Below are 22,388 nucleotides of genomic sequence, written 5' to 3'. Positions count from 1 at the left end.
CTACAGAATCCTGTGAGTGATCGGTCGCTGGGGGCTGCTGCTGTTCTCTGATTGGTGCTTGAGCAAGTCCATGGGCATCAGGGGGATGGGCTGGTTCTGCTCACCCACTACCGCCTCGTAAGGGGGCGCAGCCTCCAGAGGGAGGGCCGACAGGGAGATGGAGGCGATTGGTTGCTGTCTGAGCTCCTGCAGTCTGATAGGGTAGTGGGAGGCGCTGCCGGCTGAGACCCAGGAAGCTCCAGCAGAGGCAGGCTCCTCCATCTCCAGGCTGGTGTAGGCGTCCAGCTGGTATTCTCCTCCCCTCTGGCAGGGGTCTGTGAGGGAGTACGGAGGGGGGTCATCAGTAGGGACGTATATCTGTGTCGCACCTGGCCCCACACATTCGTCGTAGCTGAAATAAATGAAGAATGGGTTATGAGTTTTTTTTTTAAATTATCATTTAGATTCATATTAGAGACATGTATCTCGGTCTTGTTATACTGTAGTCTTTAAAAAATAAATGATGAAGCTTCATTGTATTGTTAAAAGGTGCAATTTGTTAGGATTGATCAGGGATGATACAGTATCTGTTCGTAAAAGCACTGCTGCCAGTGAAGGACTTGTCTGGCACTCAAGGATGCAGGATGCCTGTTGACCCAACTAATCTAATAGAAGATTATGAGAAATGTAATCATTGATCGACTGCATGTCTGGTCATAGATTAACAAGGTGATATTGAAACAGAAGCAAATGCACTGTCCTCCGATTCCTCCCTTATTCCTCCCGATTCCTCCCTTACTCCCTGCCTTCATTTCATTCATACACTGGATCTTAGAAACAATACTGTAGGTGTTCTGTTAGCTTACAGTGATGGACACCATCTAGCATCCTTTCTACAGAAGGTTCTAAGTGGTACACAAAAAGGTTCTACATGGATCCCAAAATGGTTCTTCAAAGGGTTCTCCCACAAGCACAGTGAGGAACCCTTTCGGAACCCCTTTTCTACGAGTGTAGAAGAGAAAAAATAGAGAGAGAGAGATGGAGAGAGAGAGAGAGATGGAGAATGAGAGCAAGAGATTTCAGTTAGGATTATGTAAATGCATATGAGGTACATGAAACCACTTTTATATCATTCTCTACCATTGACCAATGACCCAGGGATATATGGGGATTGAGAAATCCAGATGTACAGTACCTGTATAACTGAATCTGTGGAATTGTCAACAGTATTACCCCTGTCAGAGAACGGGTGTGTGTCGATAGGCAACGGCGAAGAGCACTGTGGTGGGATCAGGGCTGGACTGGCCATCTGGCATACCGGGCATTTGCCCGGTGGGCCGCGGTAGTTTTGGGCCGAGCCGACCGGCAAAATAAAATAAAATATTTTTATTTTATTTTATTTTATTTTATTTTTTTACCAGCCGGCCAGGCCGAAAGCTACCATCGAACGGCCGATAAATCGAAAGCTACCATTGAACGGCCCATAAATCAAGGACAGCGGCCCATTGGCCAATTTTCTATACAGACACTGGGCTGGCCCAATCAACAGAGAGAAGGGGGGGGGGGGGGGGGGGGTCAGGGGTCACGCACGCACGCAGCACCAGACCTCCGTCTCAGTTTCGCGGTAGTTTTGGGCCGAGCCGGCCGGCAAAATAAATTTAGTTAGCCTGGATAGTTACTAGATAGATACTGAGAGAGATGGAGCGCAAAAGCACACTAAAACGGAAGGGAGGCTGGGAAAAACTTAGGGAGAAAAACAAAAAGAAACTCGAGGCAGATGCTGCCAAATGTGTAAACATTAGGGACATGTTTGCTGCACCCTCAAGTTTACCACAGCAGCAACAGCAACAGGTTGAAGAGGAGGCTGGCAGGGAGGAGCGGGAGCAGGGTACAGATACAGAGAATAGAGAGGATACAGAAGAAGCGGGCCGAGTCAGCCTGTAACCGTTGGAACCGTAAGGAAAATATAGGTAGACGCGACAGTTGCGTGCTTTGTTTTACTCTAAAGCGCAATGATAGGTTGATAATGGGAAAAAAAATGTAGAACAACAAGGCTGCGTTCGTAAACTCGCTCTGGAATCTGATCACTGAGTACACTGGTCTACTTGCACTGGTACCATTGCTTACTGTATGTAGTCGTCTTTGTAGTGGTTTGGGGGAATACTACAGTTTGTCATAATGACTGTACAGCACAGTATATAAGACGAGTATATAAGGCAAGTATTTTTGTGCTGGTGGGTGTGGTCCGACAGATTGGGGTGGGCCTGTCTGGGCCAAAAATGCCAGGGCCTAATTTTTGTCCCAGTCCAGCCCTGGGTGGGATAACTTAAGCCCATCACCTCCAGCCGATACAGTGAGAGATTTAATGAAGGGTTAGGGATGAGAGGGCAATGGGAGCCCGAGTGAATGAGATCTTTATTAATGATGGACTGGATATGTGCTTCACTACCCTTGCACAGTGCCACGAGAACAACATTTAGAGTAGTAATATGTTTGGCTGCGGTTCGTTCGCAATGGACCTATCGCTAAGCGATCGGGCAAACAAACAACGCTTCACTGAAAGTGACTGACTGACTGACCGACCGTGACTGAATGACATTCAATGACTTACAATGGTGGGAGTTGGCACATTTCTGATTTCTGATTCATCACACAAGTAATAGACATGTTTTTTTTTAAAGATGACAAGAATATTTTGTCTAGAAGCTTTTCACCATCAGATATTAGCGAGTTGTTTGTCCGAGTTTTCTGCCTGTCGTGACTTTTGCTGTGATATGATTGGACAATTTCTATTTTGGGGCGTGGCTTAGCGATAGGTCCATAGACCTGACTGCCCTCTCGAGAACGGCTTTGTGCAACAGCCATTTTCTACCACAGATGACTTTGAATTATTTACTCGTTTTCTTGCTTATATATTATGAATCTTCATAGCTAAGAGATGTTTTAAAGTTCGGTACATAGGCACACTGTGCGTTGTTCTGGATGAAATTCCTTGTTTAGACTGGTAAAAGACTCATTCAATGAGCTGCTCTTCCGGGAGTCAGTGAGCTACTCATCATGTTCTGTCCCTGGTGGACATACAGCAGAGTGTCTCATACAATTAATCAGTGAACTGCCCTTCATAGACACTCTATAGTGAGCCACTCCTCCTGATAGATGCTCCAGATTGATGAAAGCTCATAGAGAGAGTAAGTGAGCTTTTTTGCTTTTGTAGACTCATACAGACTTGTACGAGTCAGCAAGCCACTCAAGGAATAGACACTTACGGTGAGTGAGTGAGTGAGTGCTCAGTGCTCAGTGGGACAGTAAAGGATGTTGCTCGGGAGCCTCACTGCTGACTGCTTGATTTGAAATGAGCCATGTAGCTGGCTAAGTCCCTCGCCTTCACCATCACTGGGCCGCAGAGTGCTGCTGTGTGCCGAGCTATTTTCGACTCCGGGCCGCGGTTCAGTCAGACAGACTTAATATCTCCAGAGCACAGCAGGACAGAAACATTTCACATGATCTGGGGTTACAGACTAAAACAGGAATCACCATTAGCCAATGCAATACTGCAAACATGGTTCATTATGTGCACTCGGTGAGGTAGGCGACTTGCCTATATCAGAGCACATGCTATAAAATGCAACAAAATGTACATCATGGTTTGTTTGAGATGAATGTGTCCTTCTCCTTGTTTTTAATTAAAGCCTTATTTTATGAGTAATATAACATTGAAATTAGACGTTAATCTTTGATCAAGCAGATACATGGTATTTGACGGAACAGTAATCTCAAATACACCAGATGCTATGATGTCTGGTGTGCATGGAGTCTGTGTGTGTGTGTGTGTGTGTGTGTGTGTGTGTGCATGCGCATGCGTGCTTGGGTTTGCTTGCATGTGTCTCACATTCATCAAAATGCTCAGCAATGTTGAATATGAACACCTTCAGGGTGCAATAAAACTACCAGCTCAGCATACACACTTAACAGATTCCTCTTCTCTCTACATAAACAATAAACAAGCTGATCCAGACATTTGTTGAATCACTCAAGGTGCCAGGTAGCGCACCGGTGCCGCTGTGCACTGTGCCACTGAGGCCAAGTTTCTATGCCAGCTTTTCACGGCTTTTACACCAAACACACACACACACACACGCACACGCACACGCACACGCACACGCACACGCACACACACACACACACACACACACACACACACACACACACACACACTGTGAAACCTTACTGTGGTGTGTAATTTGCACTGCCTGCTAGATTGAACATCTGCCTTCCTCAATTGAATTGACTGCATTTTAACTCAGAGATAATAACTGTGTGGAGAATGCACAAATAATTCAATTCATAACTCTGTTTCAGGAAGTCAAGGCCCTTGGCTTGTCTCCATTAAATTACAGTAAGACATCTATTGTGGTTTTCTCTAATTGTAGGTAACTTTAAAACTGTCATAGTTAAATGCAAAAAGGGCAAGTCAAGGTTTGATGAAAGTGCATATTATTGCGTGATCATACTGTTCACTCCTTGAAAAAGAGGGTTATTCAGTGTGACCCTGGAGGAGAACCCTTTGAAGAACCACAGAGAACATTCTACAGGGAACCAAAAGACGTCTCCCACAGAGACGAGCCACATATGTATTTTCTTTTTTAAATATAAGAGTGTACAGTATCACCAAAAGCTGTTGTTTTGAAAAATTGATTGATCTCAGGATATGAAATAAAATGTAGTAAGCTTAATTCAAAAGCAGATGGGCTGAAATGTGTAGCTTAAGCAAACCCACCAGAAACTTGTAACCTGCAACCTGATTTTATCTTTGAAGAGACCTTTGCTAATAAACATAAACATCTGTCTGGAGGAAATCCGGCATCTCATAAACACACAAACACATGGTCTAAACAAGACTACGGACTTAAGTAAGGTCCATTTCGACAACAAGCACCTTCCTGGTATGGGACCATTGTTATGGAAGTGATATTGCAGCTCAAAGTGCTTCAATCATTATATAATCATAATTTACTTATTTAGTCATTTAAAGGCAATATTTAAAAAATGGTAGACATATTTAATGTAAAGTTATCTATCTAACATTAGGCTGATTTGTGCATGATAGTCGTGCGTTTTGACCTAGTTACAGTAATGTCGCATTTCCCCCCCCGACATTCAAATGAACACAAAAATACTTTGAAGATGAATGCATGAATATATTTAATGGTTATGATGACATTTGAGGTATGAGAGATCAACACATTCTCAATCATAAAGAAGGTTATCTTCGTCTTCGTCTTCCTTCCACATTTCCTCCTTAGTGGTGTCCAGGATCTCGGTAACGAACTGCTGACACTCTGGTGTCACTCCTCTGGAACAGCTGTGGTCACCAGTGGTTGCGTTCAGTCCGGATATGTGGTCACCAGTGGTTGCGTTCAGTCCGGATATGTGGTCACCAGTGGTTGCGTTCAGTCCGGATATGTGGTCACCAGTGGTTGCGTTCAGTCCGGATATGTGGTCACCAGTGGTTGCGTTCAGCCCGTATATGTGGTCACCAGTGGTTGCGTTCAGTCCGGATATGTGGTCACCAGTGGTTGCGTTCAGTCCGTATATATGGTCACCAGTGGTTGCGTTCAGTCCGTATATGTGGTCACCAGTGGTTGCGTTCAGTCCGTATATGCTGGTAGGGCTGTCATGTCTGCAGTCATCATCCTTGACAGAACCATTGTTGTCTGGTGTGCTCTTATCCTCTTTAGTCTCCTGCTCATGGTCAGAGATGTTCGCTGATCTTCCGCTCACTGGTCTCCTCCCTTTCTCCTCCTCTGACAGAGATGAGGTAGGGACACCTGGCAGCTGCCAGTCCACTGTAGCATCCTGATGGTCTTTAATGCTTCTCAGGGAGGTCCGCGAATGTGAGCTACAAGAGCTTTGAGTCCTAGGTGGATGCAGGGTAGGGTCTTGTGTTGTGGTCAGCTCACAGCCTTTTTCCAGAGTCTGTTGAGCTGAAGAAGGTCGGCTGCCTTGAGACCTTTCAGGTATGACTTGACCACTGCCCTTGCTTTCTTTTTCTTTACCAGTTGTCATTTGCTTGTTGTCAGGGTCTCTTGGGTCTGGTGAGTGACCTTTTGTCCTCTGTCCAGAGGTAGGTCTGCTGTGGTTACCAGTGGTTGCGTTCAGTCCGTATATGCTGGTAGGGCTGTCATGTCTGCAGTCATCATCCTTGCCAGAATCATTTTTGTCATTTTCCTCTTTAGTCTCCTGTTCACGGTCAGAGCTGCTCGCTGATCTTCCGCTCACTGGTCTCCTCCCTTTCTCCTCCTCTGACAGAGATGAGGTAGGGACACCTGGCAGCTGCCAGTCCACTGTAGCATCCTGACGGCCTTTAATGCTTCTCAGGGAGGTCCGCGAACGTGAGCTACAAGAGCTTTGAGTCGTAGGTGGATGCAGGGTAGGGTCTTGTGTTGTGGTCAGCTCACAGCCTTTTTTCTGTTGAGTCTGTTGAGCTGAAGAAGGTCGGCTGCCTTTAGACCTTTCAGGTATGACTTGACCACTGCCCTTGCTTTCTTTTTCTTTACCAGTTGTCATTTGCTTGTTGTCAGGGTCTCTTGGGTCTGGTGAGTGACCTTTTGTCTTTCGTCCAGAGGTAGGTCTGCTGTGGTTTCGTCCAGAGGTAGGTCTGCTGTGGTTTCGTCCAGAGGTAGGTCTGCTGTGGTTATCATTTGCGTTAGGCATATCAGTTGAGTCGGAGTGTCGTCTTTCCTTTCTCTTTCCAAAACATCCTCCACAGCAAGTGAGGAGGGCAGCCAGCTTAAAAAATGCAAAAAATGCATTTGTTTTCTTCTTTCCCTTGTTCTCATTGTCTTCCTTCAGACCTTCATGCCCTTGGGGGGCATTTGGGTCACTTTGGGTTTGATTCATCTGATCACGTTATGTGAGTCTTCTCATAAAGTCAACTTTCTATACTGTAAAAGCAAGAGGCGATAGTTCTCAAGAGGCGATGCTCTGAAATGACCTGTTTTTTAGAATGCAACAGCTATGATGTTCTTTTTAATTATTGATGACATCATAATAGGCCTATTGCATCATAATAGCTGTCACTGGCTGAGTTTGTAAATTTGCTCTGGAAATCTGATGGATGGAATGCCTCTTGTCCAATCAAATTACTTGGTCCCGCTATGACATTGAACCCAGTGTGCGCTCCAGTGGAGCGAGGTGTTAACCAAAATGATCAAACACACTGAGAGACAAACATTGAAATGCTTTTTTTTATATTAAAGGGCTTGGGCATGCGCCGCATTTATAGCTTATTATGACTGCTCGCCCATGCGGTACGGATAAGATACAAATGCGTGCCGTCCTGTACCGTCCCGGTCTGGTCAATGGAGAAGCGCCATGCTTTGGTGTATCTGACTCAAAGAAAGCAATACAGAATCCCACCTACTCCAAATCCTGCTGCTGGCATTGTGTTTGACCTCTGTACCAGGCACTATCATGGTGTAAGATTAGGACAGGAAAATAATTCGAATCACTTGTTTTCACCACTCCCAGTGATGGTGAGTGATCAAGTTAAGTGTGACAAGAACTATCAAACTAATTAACATACAGGTATGACATGGAGGCAGTAATGGTTTGAATGAAGGAGTAAAACACTATAAGAGCTGATGGAGAACTCAGTTCTTGGTTCAGATCATTTTATTTTAGGGTGCGTCTACTTGAGCACTTGAGTAGTAATATAGTCATCCCACTCCTACATAAACATACTCACGAGGCAATATCACGGTCGGGGACAATTCCATATTCATTTTAAATATACCATATAAACTGAAAAGTCCTGTTCATCTTCAATGACGGTTTTCTTTATCAATTCGTTCATTGAACTTCATCTCGCTCCCTGGATTGATGGAGTTGGAGTGGAATTGACCCCATTGATGCTGTTTTCAGATAAACAAACTCAAACTCCTATCAGAGATATTGTGTATGTATGCTACAGTAGGCCCCCGGAGACTCTTCTTCTGCAGGTGTTCTTCTCCACTCTCTTCTTTCCTATCATGTCTGTCAGCACACAGATTAATCATTGATTGTAGAACAAGTTGTCACCTGTGAGTGTGGCTGGTTTAGGAGGATGTTTGTGAACGCCCGGGAGGCATGTTTTTGCCCTAATTCCATCTTGCTCTCTGTCAACTGTGAATGGATGATGGAAGGATGTCCACAGCGCGGATGCCGACAACAGGCATCGGAGCGGGGAAAGGCACTCCGAACGGGAACGGGTGGAAAAAATACCATGGGAGAAGTCAGTCATGTCAGGGGATCCTGAGAACAACAGATCTGACAGGCTGATCAGATATGGATATGGGATAGGAAGAAGCATGGCAGATGGTTCATATATTTATCGCTCCAATGCTTATCAAATAGTGTCATTGAAAAACATAACGTGTGTTTTGGATCATGTTCATGATTCATAGTAGGATTTGTTTGCCTGTATTTTAGACACGCACACACACACACACACACACACACACACACACACGCACACACACACACACACACACACACACACACGCACACACACACACACACACACACACACACACACACACACACACACACACACACACACACACACACACACACACCTTACCCCCTTGTGAGTGCTATGAACTCTGCAGGATGCTAACGCAAGGTATATCAGGCTAAAAACAAGTGATTAGTTTAATTAAGTCAGATACTGTAATAGCACCCCAGGCAAGTCCTGTTTGGCTGGTCTAATCAATCCTTTTCTCAGCACTGTTTATTTCTCTAGTCTTTTTCTAAATGAATGTGCTCTATAGGTTTGCTTACACATTCAGTTTCCTTTTCCTCATCTGGGAGTGTGTTTTTGTTACAGGACGAATAATATAGAGAACTTCATCCCGTGGGACCTTTCCAGAAACACCTGCAGTGCATAACATAAATTAGACCTCATTGTACAGAGGAGAAGCACGTTTCTCCACAACCAGAAGCAAACACGTAGGAAGGCATAGTCATTTAGAAAGAATGTTTAGTGAAGTAAAACTAATTATTTAATGGTCCAATAAAAACTCAAATGTCTTAAAAACCTCAAAATGGAGGTAAATGTATTGGCAACTAAGCTTTTGGGCTGCACCTTTAAAACTATGTTTACATTTGCACAGACATGGTAGGTGAATAAAGTATACAGTGCTTTGCCAATGATACTGAACTGACTGATCGAAACTGAACTGTGCATGACTATGTTGCCATCAGGGTTCGAGTTATGTGGGAGCCAATGGGAGCTGAGCTCCCATAGAGATGGTCTGAGGCTCTCTGAGCTCCCATGAAGGCAGTAAAATCAAAAATCTGTGGGGGTCGCTAATAATACATTACCACAACTATTATTTGATCAAAATGTCAATGTAATGAATATTATTTAATTTATATTATAAATATTGTAAAATAAACACGTTTTTCAAAAGAACTACGCGCACCATTAATCTCCTGTGAATGACAGTATGCCTTTGACTGCCTGCACTTCACCACCAAGACACCATGGGGCGCAGTAGAATATTGTGCAACAGCAAAAGGTTGATTAATCAGCTGTGCGGTAAACCGTTGGAACACACAGTGCACAGCTGATTAATCAATTAAACCAATAGAGTGAGACACCAGTTGCCTTTCAGGAAGTAGTGAGATCGTGCACCTAGCCTATTATTGAGAAGCAAACATTCATTCATTAGCTATACAGGAGTATATACATACAGTAGCTACCATGCCGCCCAAAAAAAGGCCACTGCTGCCGACCGGGTCATCAAGCCTAGAAAATGTCGGGTTTTTATCAAAGAAACCTGCTATGACACCTAACGTTAGCCCTGCTGCTACTACTGTTACTACTACTGCTGCTACTACTGAGGACTCTGCTACCTACTGAAAACAGACCACTCAGCCTACTGAAAACAGACCACTCAGCCTACTGAAAACAGACCACTCAGCCTACTGAAAACAGACCACTCAGCCTACTGAAAACAGACCACTCAGCCTACTGAAAACAGACCACTCAGCCTACTGAAAACAGACCAGTCAGCCTACTGAAAACAGACCACTTTGGTCTATCTTGTCTCCGTAAAGGTAAGGTGGCTTTTACTTTTTACTAACCTAGTGTACTAACCTAATGTATTTTTCGCTCCTTCTGTATAGCAAAAATAACAAAATTATTGGCCGAGATACATGTGTGACTATCGCTTTTATAGCTGTTGTTTCATGTGGGGCTGTTGATGTGGTGAAATGAGTAGCCTGCAGCTGTAGCGTCAGGATATGTTGGGATTTGAGGATGAGGATGATGTTTCTGTACCGGTACCGTTTTTAAAGTATCGATTTGTCACCGGTATCGAATAAAACCCAAACTGTACCCAACCCTAACTATATGTTTACATGCCAACTAATTAGCTAATTCATTTCTTTCATTTAGAGCTGAGGGGAGCAACAGAGAGACGGACAACAGGACAGCAACAGAGAGACAGACAACAGGACAGCAACAGAGAGACAGACAACAGGACAGTAACAGAGAGACAACGGGAGAGGAGAGCAATAGAGACAGAACTGAATGCACTGAACTTTTTTTTATTCTTTGCATTATTAACACTGTTGTGTTATTGTGTTATTAAAGTGTTTAAGTGTTTTATGGTAAAGCATTATGAGTGGTGTGTGTGTGCAGGGTGCTCGTGAGTTGTATATTTTGGGGAGGGGGGAAGCTTGTGTATGGGGGCGGGGGGTCCTCACACAAAGGAGTAGCCTAGGGCCACTGACCACCTTAATCCGCTACTGCCTATAGCTAATTAAAACTTGTCAGTCCCATCGCTGTGTGGGCATGATTCGCGCGTGCATGAGAACATTTCGCACTGTTATTTTGGAGACCCCCACAGAGTTCAGCTTATAACTCGAACCCTGGTTGCCATGCAGAAAAGGGTTTGGGTCACGAGAGGGAGGACCTCTGACTCGTTGTGGCCTCTGTAACGGTTGGAGCATATGGCCCAGTGCACCCGGTCTGTCCACTGCACTGCGGAGCTGGCAGGGCTTTCTCAAGATTCAAACTCTTAAGTGCCATGTTACTGTCCATTGTTTTTCTTTTACAAAGAAATGACATGGTGAAATGGAAAATGCCTGACATGAAATATTTTAATGTTGTTCTTGCCAAACAGGCCTTCCTGTTTGTGTGAGTGTGTGCATGCCTGCATGTGTAGGTTACTGTTTGTGAATTGTACAATTGTGAGTGTGTGTGTGTGTGTGTGTGTGTGTGTGTTTGTGTGGAGGACGCCCAGTTCTCCTTCTCCCTCAGCGGAAGCTAGTGCCTTCACAAGCTCCACAGGTGAGCAGCTGATCTACATGCTCTAAGCTCTGAGTTTCCCTGTGCCATCTGTGACCATGGCAGCAATACCCTGCATCACATCACATGCTTGTCCCCTCCATCCGTCCTGAGCCTGCCTGCTGCCTTCTCCTCACACTGACAATGTACACAATGCACATGCAACACACACACACACACACACACACACACACACACGCACACACACATACACACACACACACACACACACACACACACACACACACACACACACACACACACACACACACACACACACAGGGTAGAGACTAGGGGCTATAAGAGTCGATTTGGTATTCAGCTCTAGTTTGCGGGGTGATAAATGCACCATAGGCTAAGACAGGGGACCTGGCGTGGCTGATATGAGGAGTGATTTCCCCCCCCTCCAGAGCATAGCACAGATGGATAGAGGCTTGGAGAGGCAGAGGCAGTGATAGAGTAGCCTGTTCAGGGGCCTATTCAGGGGGGGGGGGGTTTTACAGAACATTCAAATAGAAATATATTCTGAAGAACAGCTATCATGTCTGTTAGGGGATGAGGGACTCATGTCAGCTCTATACGGTGCATTTCTATCTACAACCTTTTGAACATTTTACCTCATCTCAGCTCCAACAACCAACCAAGCCCATCTCCACCACCCACATCACTAACCCAAAACAACAAATAATTGCTCCCATCGAAAGTCTGGAAAACAGTGCAATGACACAGTGAGACAATTACAATTATTCACATTTTTCGAAAGAAAAGTCTGATCACATCGGATCCCGATATGAGGACCAAGGCATTAGAATGTGTCACATGTAATACCCCTGTCCATGGCAGAATATTCCATATTCTTCCTAATTTCTGACAGAGTTGTTTAGCATTGTTGGCAATTTCACCCTGTTCAGAAGCCCTTCACAGGGAGGGGATAAGGGGTGTGCTCACCTAAAGGTACTTTCATAGAAATGTAACTGCGATTCTGTGAAACAAACCATGAAGGGAAAGCAGGCAACAAACACACACACACACACACACACACGCACACACACACACACACACACACACACACACACAGACACACACACACACACACACACACGCACGCACACACGCACGCACACACACACACACACACACACACACACACACACACACACACACAAACACACACACACACACACACACACACACACACACACACACACACATACACATGGATACATTTATCACATTCAACCCTAACCTTAACCCAGACAGAGGATACACAGGAGTAGTTGCTACGTGAGCACAGCTAATGGGGATCCTAAGAAAGAAACAAAACAAAACACTCATCGCCACTCTACACAGCACTTTTCTATTTGAACTTTCTGTGACGTTGCGATCCCCTGAGAGGTCCCATAGTAGCAAGGTGTCCATATCTGGTCTAACTGTTGGTTCAGAGAACTTTCCCACCCATGTAATCCAATATTTATGTGCAGAGAGTGCATAAGGCAGGCCTGGGGTCAAATACATATCAGACCTATGCCGAATTGTTTCAGTCTGCCTAGAGTGTCAGATTAGCAGAAATTACATCTTTGGGACTATTCCATTCATGCCTGAAGAAGGTCTATGACCAAAAGCTCGCAATAAACGACGTTTTTTTTGCACAGTGTTTGAGTGTGTGGATGTTGTTATTTTGCACGCTATTGATACTCTTCAGATCCAGCACCTCAGCAAAGTCTAATCACGGATGAGCGGTGGTATTTTCACTACTTGGACTCTTTCATTCTAACATAGGTAAACATAACCATGCTGCAATTGATTTAGTTTGCCTGGTACAATGGAACCAATGGGAATGCACCTCCTGAAACGGCCAACCTGGGGTGTCCAAGGGTCATCATATGATCCTAGCCCCAATTCTTTGAAGATTCGTACTTCCCCAAGAGCTGAAGTCATCCCCCCTTACAGTCACCAAGAGCCATTGTTAATTTTCACTATATACGGTGTGGTACACTGTAGTAAATGACATTTTAATTCCATTTGACCTTTATTCTTAATTGAATAAACTCTGATAATTGTGGTATCAACACACCCTGTGATTTCTTGAACCTTGAACCTCAGGTTTTTATCATTTCACGTTTCTTTAGAGAGGACAGGAAAAGTGAACTTCAGGAGGAGGAAGCCGGTTGAATTATTGAAGATGCCAATTAGAGGAGCTGCCATTTAGATCAAACGCATTATGCGTCTTTCATTGCAAAGCAGTGGCATTTACCTGCACTGTGGGCTTGTTAGGGGGTGCAGGCACTGGGTGGAGAGCAAAGAGTCTGATGCCCACCCACCCCCATAAGGAGTCTCATTTGTCAGTATTTCCAAATCCTTTTCAATCCTCTAACCCTAAACGTGTGCTAGGTAGAGAAAGCCTATGGGAGCAACATTGTGGCTCCCCGATCAAGGATGATGATGTGATCCTGTCTGATCAGAGGGCTCTCAGGCACTCCTCGTTTCACACTCCCCATCCTCTTTATCACAGTGATCCAGATTGATGACTGTAGGCATAGACTGATCCTATCACAATGGCACACACACACACACACACACACACACACACACACAGAACTCTAAATACAACACGGGGCGGCTGTGGCACAGGAGATAGAGCCGGCGTCTAATGATCGCAAGGTCGGCAGATTGGCGGTCATACCCCGGTTGGCCACATGTCGAGGTGTCCTTGGGCAAGACACTGAACCCCAAAATTGCTCCCAATGAGCGGGCCGACGCCTTGCATGGTAGCTTGCCGCCATTGGTGTGTGAATGTGTGTGTGGATGGGTGAATGAGAGGTAAAGTGCTTTGGAATAAGGCGCTATGTAAGTCAGTCCATTGACCATTTACCATTTACAACATTCTTGTGGTGAACATAATTCAATCATCATTCATTAGAAATATAAAGTTGTTGCCACTATAAAAAGCCTATTACTAACAATAATGTTGACTAAATGGATGGAGTAGATTGTTATGACATTTAGCCCGGGTGCTATTGCTAACACAAGTTACTTACTGTGGTGGGGAGTCAGGATACATCACATTGACTTGGGATAGAGTTTCCACATAGGAGTCAAAGTCAAATGCTGGAGGGAACTCTTCGATGCACGTGGACCTCAGCTCTCCAATAGAGCCACCGTAGGAGAAACCATCAGGAGCTGTGGAGGAGGGACAGTTATGCCACACAGCTTTACACAACTTCAGGGGCGTACCCTCTCAGTTACTTCTATCTCGATAAAAAGCAATGTCAGATTTTTAAGACGACTGAAACTATGCTTATAGGAATAGTGAAATAGATCCTATATAAAACTGTGATTATTAGGAAAAGCTCTGTAGGCTTAACTGTTTTTAAAAACTTGCTTAGAGACACACATGTTGCAGCTGTAGCACGAACAGCCCTCTTCCAACTCTCTTCGCTTTTGAGAGCCAGATTTATTTTGTTTCCCCATTTTCGGTGTGAACAAGGTCAATTGAGAGCTACGTCAAGGTTGCTTAAGGTACGGTAGCCGAAGCCGAACGTTAATTAGAGTTGGTGATTGATCTACTGTGGAAAATGTGGATAGTGATAGACTATATATTTGGCTATTTATTTTAAAACATTTTCATTTATTTAAAAAACGTTGGGAGGGGGGGCCTCCTGCGGTGTAAAATCCTGTTCATGGCTTCGCATAACCCACGCACCCTAGGCAAATTACACCACTGCACAACTTGATCACTTCTAGTAGCTCTTTGCATTACAGTGGTCATATTATTAAATGTTTTATTACCACTGATTTTTTGATACAGATTTGACATAGAACAGATTGTATTATGATATCTGTCTCTACTGTTGAAACTCTAGCATATATCTATGTGTTGTGCCCTAAATGCTAAACTGAATGCTTCTTTCTTAGTTGTCTATCCTCTTACCAGCAGTGTTTTTACCCAGTATCATTCCAAATCATCAAACGAAAGGGCATGTGGTACACAAGAGATAGAGCAGTGTGACTGAAGCCAGCATGATGTAATCAGGGTATATCAGCCTTTGGCCAGGCAGATAGAGAATACCTGCCTCCATACACAAAGACGTTTTTTTTTTTTTTTTTTGTACCATCTCTTTTTGTGTGTGTGTGAGTGTGCTGACAATGGGAATGTGTGCTGAGTCTGACACCAGGCCAGGTGCTTTTCCAAAGACACTGCCAGGACTGTGTGTGTGTGTGTGTGTGTGTGTGTGTGTGTAAGCGAGGACATACATATCTTTACTGTTACGGTTACAGGTTCTCTTTCAGTCATTGCGGTTCGACCCCTCATAGGCTACGTGCCTGCAAGTGTCCTCAGCCTGTACCATGCTGATTGAATAGGGTTCTTTTTTCTTTTTTTTTATATATCAAATGCTTTATTTTCAAAATATATATATATATTTTTTAACACAGCACAGTCATAGTTAAAAACAAACATTGCTCCCACCCTCCCCTCCCCCGGTCATTCCTTGCTCCAAACAAAGTATACTTATGTACAGATCTTCATCAGATGAAAAGAAAATGCCACAGGGTGTCCACATTGATTACAGTGTCATATTGAAAGGAAAAGAGAAAAGAAAAGTAAATAAATGCTGAATATGGTTCTGACTAATACAACCTAACAAAACTGTTCAAATACCATCCCCCTGTCACACTTATTAGTGGCCTTGGCTTCAGGTGTCAGCTAGTAATACTGATATTTAGCAACGTTTGCGATTCAGGCAGAATACACTCCTTCCTCTGTTAAAGTCTGTCCATTGGCATTATTTTAAGAGAGCAGAGACTGGTTGGTGTAAATGTCAGTGGTGGAGCATAATACATAGTATTGTATGTGCCAATATGTATATGGCTTCTTAACTCACCGTAGCTGGCACGCAGGTGAGGGTTGCGCAGGCGGCTGTCTTTGCGCAGGCTGCCCACGATGATGGTGACACAGGACAGGAAGAGGACCAGGCCAATGACGATGCCCGCCACCACCAGTGGTGACACCAGCAGGCTGGCCTCACTGCCCCCATCGTAACAGTCCAGATGCTCATGGGCAAGGCTGCTCTGGTTCGAGCTCACTTCACACCAGGCCATACAGGGGGAGGCACAACCAGGATATTGGAGGGAGAGGGGGGTGTGGAATAAGAGATAGAGGGAGAATGTGGAGAGAGAGAGAGAACGGGAGAGGGAAAGGAGAGAAAGAGAAAGTGATGGAGAGACAGGAATGGTAGAGTGAGGGGGAGAGAGAAAGCACTTATGTCAATTTCTATTAGCTGTAAAGCACGAAAAGTATATTTTTTCAGGTTTACATTAGGGATGCTCCGATTTATCGGCCACCGATTTAAATCGGCCGATTTCACTCCAAATGACTCGATCGGTGATCGGTAAAAATGGCCGATCGCAAAAACCGATCTTTTTTTTTTTCTTTCTTTTTTTTTCTTCCCCTGGGGAAGACAGATAACTGAACAGAAAACATAGGAGGACGTAACAGTATGTAAACCATGAAGGCCACGTTTATGATGTCTTTTATACAGCCATATCGACTGACTTGGGCTTCAGGCCCTAACTGGGTGATAGGCCAGACTTTTACTATGCCATAAAAATGGGTCTGCGTTTGCTTGGTGCCTAATGGATCAAAACTTTTGTCTAAAAAGCAAAAAATATGTAGGCTATCCAGTCAGTAGGCCTAAAGTTATGTATTTTTTTAAAAATCGGTATCGGTATCGGTATCGGTTGATCTTGAGGAAAAAAATCGGTGATCGGTATCGGCCCCAAAAATCCAGATCGGAGCATCCCTAGTTTACATTCCCATCTTGTGTTGCCATGTCTCATATGGGAGATACGTCCAGCATGATCCTACGGAGTGGAAGATTTCAGACACTAACAGCTGCGGGTCTTTATGTAAACAGACATAGGTTTGCACATCCATATGATCCATTGTCACATTTCATGTCTCAAACACTGCCTCACACACACCTACCTCTCTGAGGACCGCAGGTCAGGAACACTCCCAAGATTCTCATCCCTCAGCGGACTAGATTCTCAAGTCTGCAGTGCTAAATATTTAATCCCCGACCCGTTTTGAATTTTTAAATACGTGGGGAGGAAACTCTTTCATGTCAGCTCAGGTCAGGAGGCAGAAACCCAATGTCAGCCATTAGCGCCTCTCCTCAAATCCTTCACCCTTAACACCAAAACCAGAGAAACACAAAACAAAAATAAGGGAGACACACAATGGAATACAACCCCTCAAAAATAACAACAACGCAGGAATATTTCAAGAGTTTCATTCCAAAATGGTGTATACGTTACCCATGTTACATTTATGATACAAGATTAATTCAAGATTAAATCAAGTTCAAGAATGTGTGTATTATGTAAGCAAATAAAATAGAAAATCTCCTTTCAAATGTACGCTACAGGGTTTTTACGTCATAACAGCAATCATTTAATACAAGAGAAAGTAGGATTTAGCATTTTGCAATGAAACTCTTCATTATGATTTACTAAGCGTTTGCACCATGTACACCTGTTTTTTTTTTTTTTAATAACTTGTCTAATTCCTTTTTACAAATGGAATTAAACATAGTCAAATAAAGAGTATGACAGAGTAAAACAAAATCTGGAAAGGAAAAACATTCTGCAAATTAAGCGGTCAGAGTTACGACATAACTGTTGTTGAATACACTGAATTTGAACACGGAAGCTAGTGCTTACCCTTCTTTTTTTTATGGTTAATATTTTTATTGCATTTTACAGAGACATGTACACAACAGGACATAACAACAACTAGTATCCGTGGGGGAGGTTATTGTCCCATGTAATAGGAGAAAACTAGTTTTGCACTTTGTTATGCAGTACATTGTCCATAAACAATAACAGAATGTTCTTCCTGAATCAGCTTTTATCCGAATGGCCTATTGGAAAAACAAAACAGGTGCAGGCTTTGCATCTGGAGCAAACGTTTAATAAATATGGGCCACAATGTAACACAAACGCTCTAAAATAACATAACACAGACATGGATATATTCAACAAAGACATACTGTACATACTGAGGTAATACACGTTGCCATGTTCACACTGCTACATCTGGCATCAGAAATCTTTCCGGAGGACGATAAACAGGAGACCGAAATCTAATCAATTTATTTATGAGGAGGGCTGCTGACAAAATGCTAATCATATTTGTCTCTATTCATCTCACATTGCTGAGGACCTTCTGCCTTAATGGAGGTAATAAAACATTTGGGTTGATGATAATTGTTTGTAATCTTTTAATCCTGGGTGAGCATTGTGTGGTGATTTAAAGAGGTATCAGTTGCCTACTCTTCAATTGCAACCACACCACACCCCCTTCCATCCCACTGCGGGCTTGTCTGGGAAACTAAGAAGGGTATGCTAAGAGAGGTAATGGTGGGCTACTGGATAGTGAGTTGGACTGGTGATCAGACGATCATGAGTTAGTGTGCCCTCGAGTAAGGCACTTCACCCAAATTACTCCAGGGAGACTGTCCCCGTAATCTCTAATTGTAAATTGCTTTGGATAAAAGTGTCTGCTAAATGGTCAAATGAATGCCTAGGTAGATCCTTGGATAAGGGACCAAAAGAGGCTACTGGAAGTGGTGTTGGCTGTCCTCCCTCTGGTCTAGGGACCCTAATGCTAACCAGTGTCCTGACTGAATGTAATCATCATCATCCTCATCATCATTCCATTATGACCACCTCATCACTTCTGATTCCTAATACGCTATGAAAGTCCATACATCATAAACTGCAGAATGTAAAAAGTAAACAATGTCACTGTTATGATTGCTAGCTAAAGTAAATCTGAGCGATAGCTACCGAGTGGTAAAGATGACTCTTTTTTTTGCAAGCAATCATAACGCCGTGGCCGTCAAAATGCCACACCCTAATTACCAATTCGTCTCTCTCAATTCTCACCTGTTCAAACTCAATTGGCAAAAACACCAATCATGGGTCAGAGCACAAAAGAGGCCTCAGATGACCTCTGCTGTGTCCCTTCAGGTGATGCTGTATAAAGATTGATTTGGTCTGAAAGTAGATGGCAGCGAAAGTAAACGATCACATAGTGAGACATCAAAATCAATCACCAGATCAGCGGTGTGTTGAAATCACACACTCTCTCAAACAATAACCATATTATCATATGGACATTTCTTCCCCTGATAGAGAGAAAGGGAGGATGCGGGATGGAGCAAGGAGAAGTGAAATAAAAGAGGGAGGGAGAGCGTGTAGAGAGAGAAAGTGGGGTAGAAGAGAGAGAGCTGGTCAGGCTTGACTGAGTATCAACATCAATAGTTGGGCTCATATCAAACTCTTCAGCGTTTGTATTCAATGCCAAAAATAACTTTAGCCAATTACACAAATTCTTAACATACACTATATGGACAAAAGTATTGGGACACTTGAATATCACACCCATATATGCTTGTTGAACTTCTCATTCCAAAACCATGGGCATTAATATGGAGTTGGTCCCACCTTTGCTGCTATAACAGCTTCCATTCTTCTGGGAAGACTTTCTACTAGATCTTAGAATATGGTTGCGGGGATTTGCTCCCATTCAGCCACAAGAGCATTAATGAGGTCAGGCACTGATGTTGGGCGAGAAGGACTGGCTCGCAGCCGGCGTTCCAATTCATCCCAAAGGTGTTCGATGGGGTTGAGGTCAGAGCTCTGTGTGCAGGCCAGTCAAGTTCTCCCAGACCAAACTCTGCAAACCATGTCATTATGGAGCTCACTTTGTGTATGGGGGCATTGTCATGAAGCTGAAACTGGAAAGGGCCTTCCCCAAACTGTTGCCACAAAGTTGGAAGCATACAATTCTCTAGAATCGCATTGTATGCTGGAGCATTAAGATTTCCCTTCACTGGAACTAAGGGGCCTAGCCCAAACCATGAAAACAGCCCCAGACGATAATTGTGTCCACATACTTTTGTCCATATAGTGTAAGTCATACAGTCTACTCGGACGGAAGAGAGACACTCTTGCAAATCCTGTGACTGGGAATGTCTTGGCACGGTTATACATAAATGCACAAAATAGAGATGGTGATTACCGTAGACCCTGTTCTTCTGTCAGGAACAAGCCTTTTAGAAGCATCATTATCAGCCCAATAGAGCTCTCAGGTCTTTTGACACTGGTTTTCTCTGTGTATCACAGATGTACAAAAGAAGAGATTTGGTGAGGCTGCATTCTCATTTTATGCACCCAGATTGTGAAATGCACTGCCAGTTTACATTAGGGATGCAACCTCAGCAAATATGTTCAAGTCAAGACTAAAAACCCATCTTTTTAATATTGCCTTTAAATGACTAAATAATTAAATTATGATTATATAATGATTGGAGCACTTTGAGCTGCAACATTTGCAGTTATTATTATTATTATTATTATTATTATTATTACTGGAAATGACTGCTGCAGAAACTAATGTCCTTCACATAGGCAGTGTATGAGGATGTATGATTCCAGTATCTGCAAGGATTTTATCTCATTCATGTAATTGACACCACATATACTTGGTCAGTTGGTGATTATATTGATCAGGCTTGATGCTGAATTCAGCCTCAAAGTACTGTAGATGGCAGGGAAAATAAACGATCCCAGAGTAGAGAGAGACATCAAACTCAAACACCATTGCACTGCAATTACACACTGTCTTAAATAAAAATTAAAAAACTTATTATCTTCAGTCAGTGATGTATTTGGAGAAGATGCTGCTGTAAGATAAGGCCATCTCTCCAAGCTTCTGCAGTGATGCAGCGCCACATGTACTTGACTCCAGGCAGGGCCCGGTGCTGTAGCTAGCTAGCCAAGGCACCAGAGAAGCCTCTATCCATCCAGCTGGCTGACTGGGCAGCGGAAGCCTCACATGGGGGCCACAGTGCTATCTGCTTACAGGACAGGGCATGTTGCTGTTCCCTGCAGGACATGTTGTTGTGGAGAGGTAGACCGGAGCACAGGGATATAACAAACACATATGTGTGTGTGTGTGTGTGTCTATGTGTGTGTGTACGTGTTTGAATCTCTTGTGCAGTTCCGTGAATGATGTGCTGTCAGGTCCTGGGTCTATAATGGAGGAGCAGTGTCATCGTGTCAGACCTGATCCTCCATGCAGAGGGAAGGCCTACCACCTGACCTTCTCCCCACCTGCTCGTAGGCCCTTGGTGTCCTTGCTGTTAAACAAGGACAAGGTCCCACTAAGAACAGTTTGAGTCCGCCTGGCACAGAGGGTACGCCAGGCCAGTGAGCCAGCATTACATAATCACTGTGCCCTCTCTCCTTCAGCCTCCCACTGTATCTTTGTTCTTGCAAGTGTGTGTGTGTGTGTGTGTGTGTGTGTGTGTGTGTGTGTGTGTGCGTGTGTGTGTGTGTGTGTGTGTGTGTGTGTGTGTGTGTGTGTGTGTGGGTGTGCGTGCATGCATGTGTGTGTGTGTGATAAGACCAGTCTGCCTATGGTACTGTAATGAGTGTGTGAACCTTACTTTTATGGGACAACATTTCATGTTAGCAGTAGCAGCTTGCATCAGAAAAACGCACAACACACAACTTTGGTGCAAGCCTACAGGTCAGTAAAGGGAACAGCCTCTCCCAATCTGCAAGAAATGGTCAGTCCCCGAACCTCAGCACAAACATGTACTGCCACCTCTGCTGGTCACTTGGCACCGCCATTTCTATGAGGACCTATTGGTCACACATCTGTCACAGCCCTTCTCTCTCTTCTTGCCCCAGTTGTGGAATGAGCTTCAGGTCAATACTATCAGGTCAATAGTCAGGTCAATACTATCTTCCACAGACCCATCTCCCTACACCTGTACACCTGGGCTCCTTTTCCTCAGACCTCTCTATAGAAGTGTCTGCTAAATGACAGAAATGTAATCTAAAAGTTATTTTTACATGTTCCCCTTCAGTTCCTCACTGTACAGTATCTGTTTCTATGTGATTGCCGACTGTTTCTGTATCTTCTGTAAAGCTGCTACTACCATGCCTAAACTGTCTTAACAAATACATTCTGACGAAGCTTTATTTGTGCATCACCTTA

General features: G+C 43.9%; 1 protein-coding gene across 1 annotated transcript in view; it reads right to left on the bottom strand.

Moving 5' to 3' along the window:
• Positions 1–22,388, bottom strand: part of bean1 (brain expressed, associated with NEDD4, 1) — a gene marked incomplete at both ends in the record, with an annotated part of 50,459 nt that continues 28,071 nt past the window's right edge. Inside the window, 3 exons of the mRNA XM_080528878.1 lie at positions 1–391; positions 14,353–14,494; positions 16,198–16,398. Coding sequence (XP_080385004.1) covers positions 1–391; positions 14,353–14,494; positions 16,198–16,398 — 734 coding nt within the window. The remainder of the gene's footprint in view (positions 392–14,352; positions 14,495–16,197; positions 16,399–22,388) is intronic.

Source organism: Nansenia antarctica, assembly GCF_963989245.1.
Source record: "Nansenia antarctica genome assembly, chromosome: 4".
Taxonomy (NCBI): Eukaryota; Metazoa; Chordata; class Actinopteri; order Argentiniformes; family Microstomatidae; genus Nansenia; species Nansenia antarctica.
This window is presented reverse-complemented; position numbering and strand designations above follow the sequence as displayed.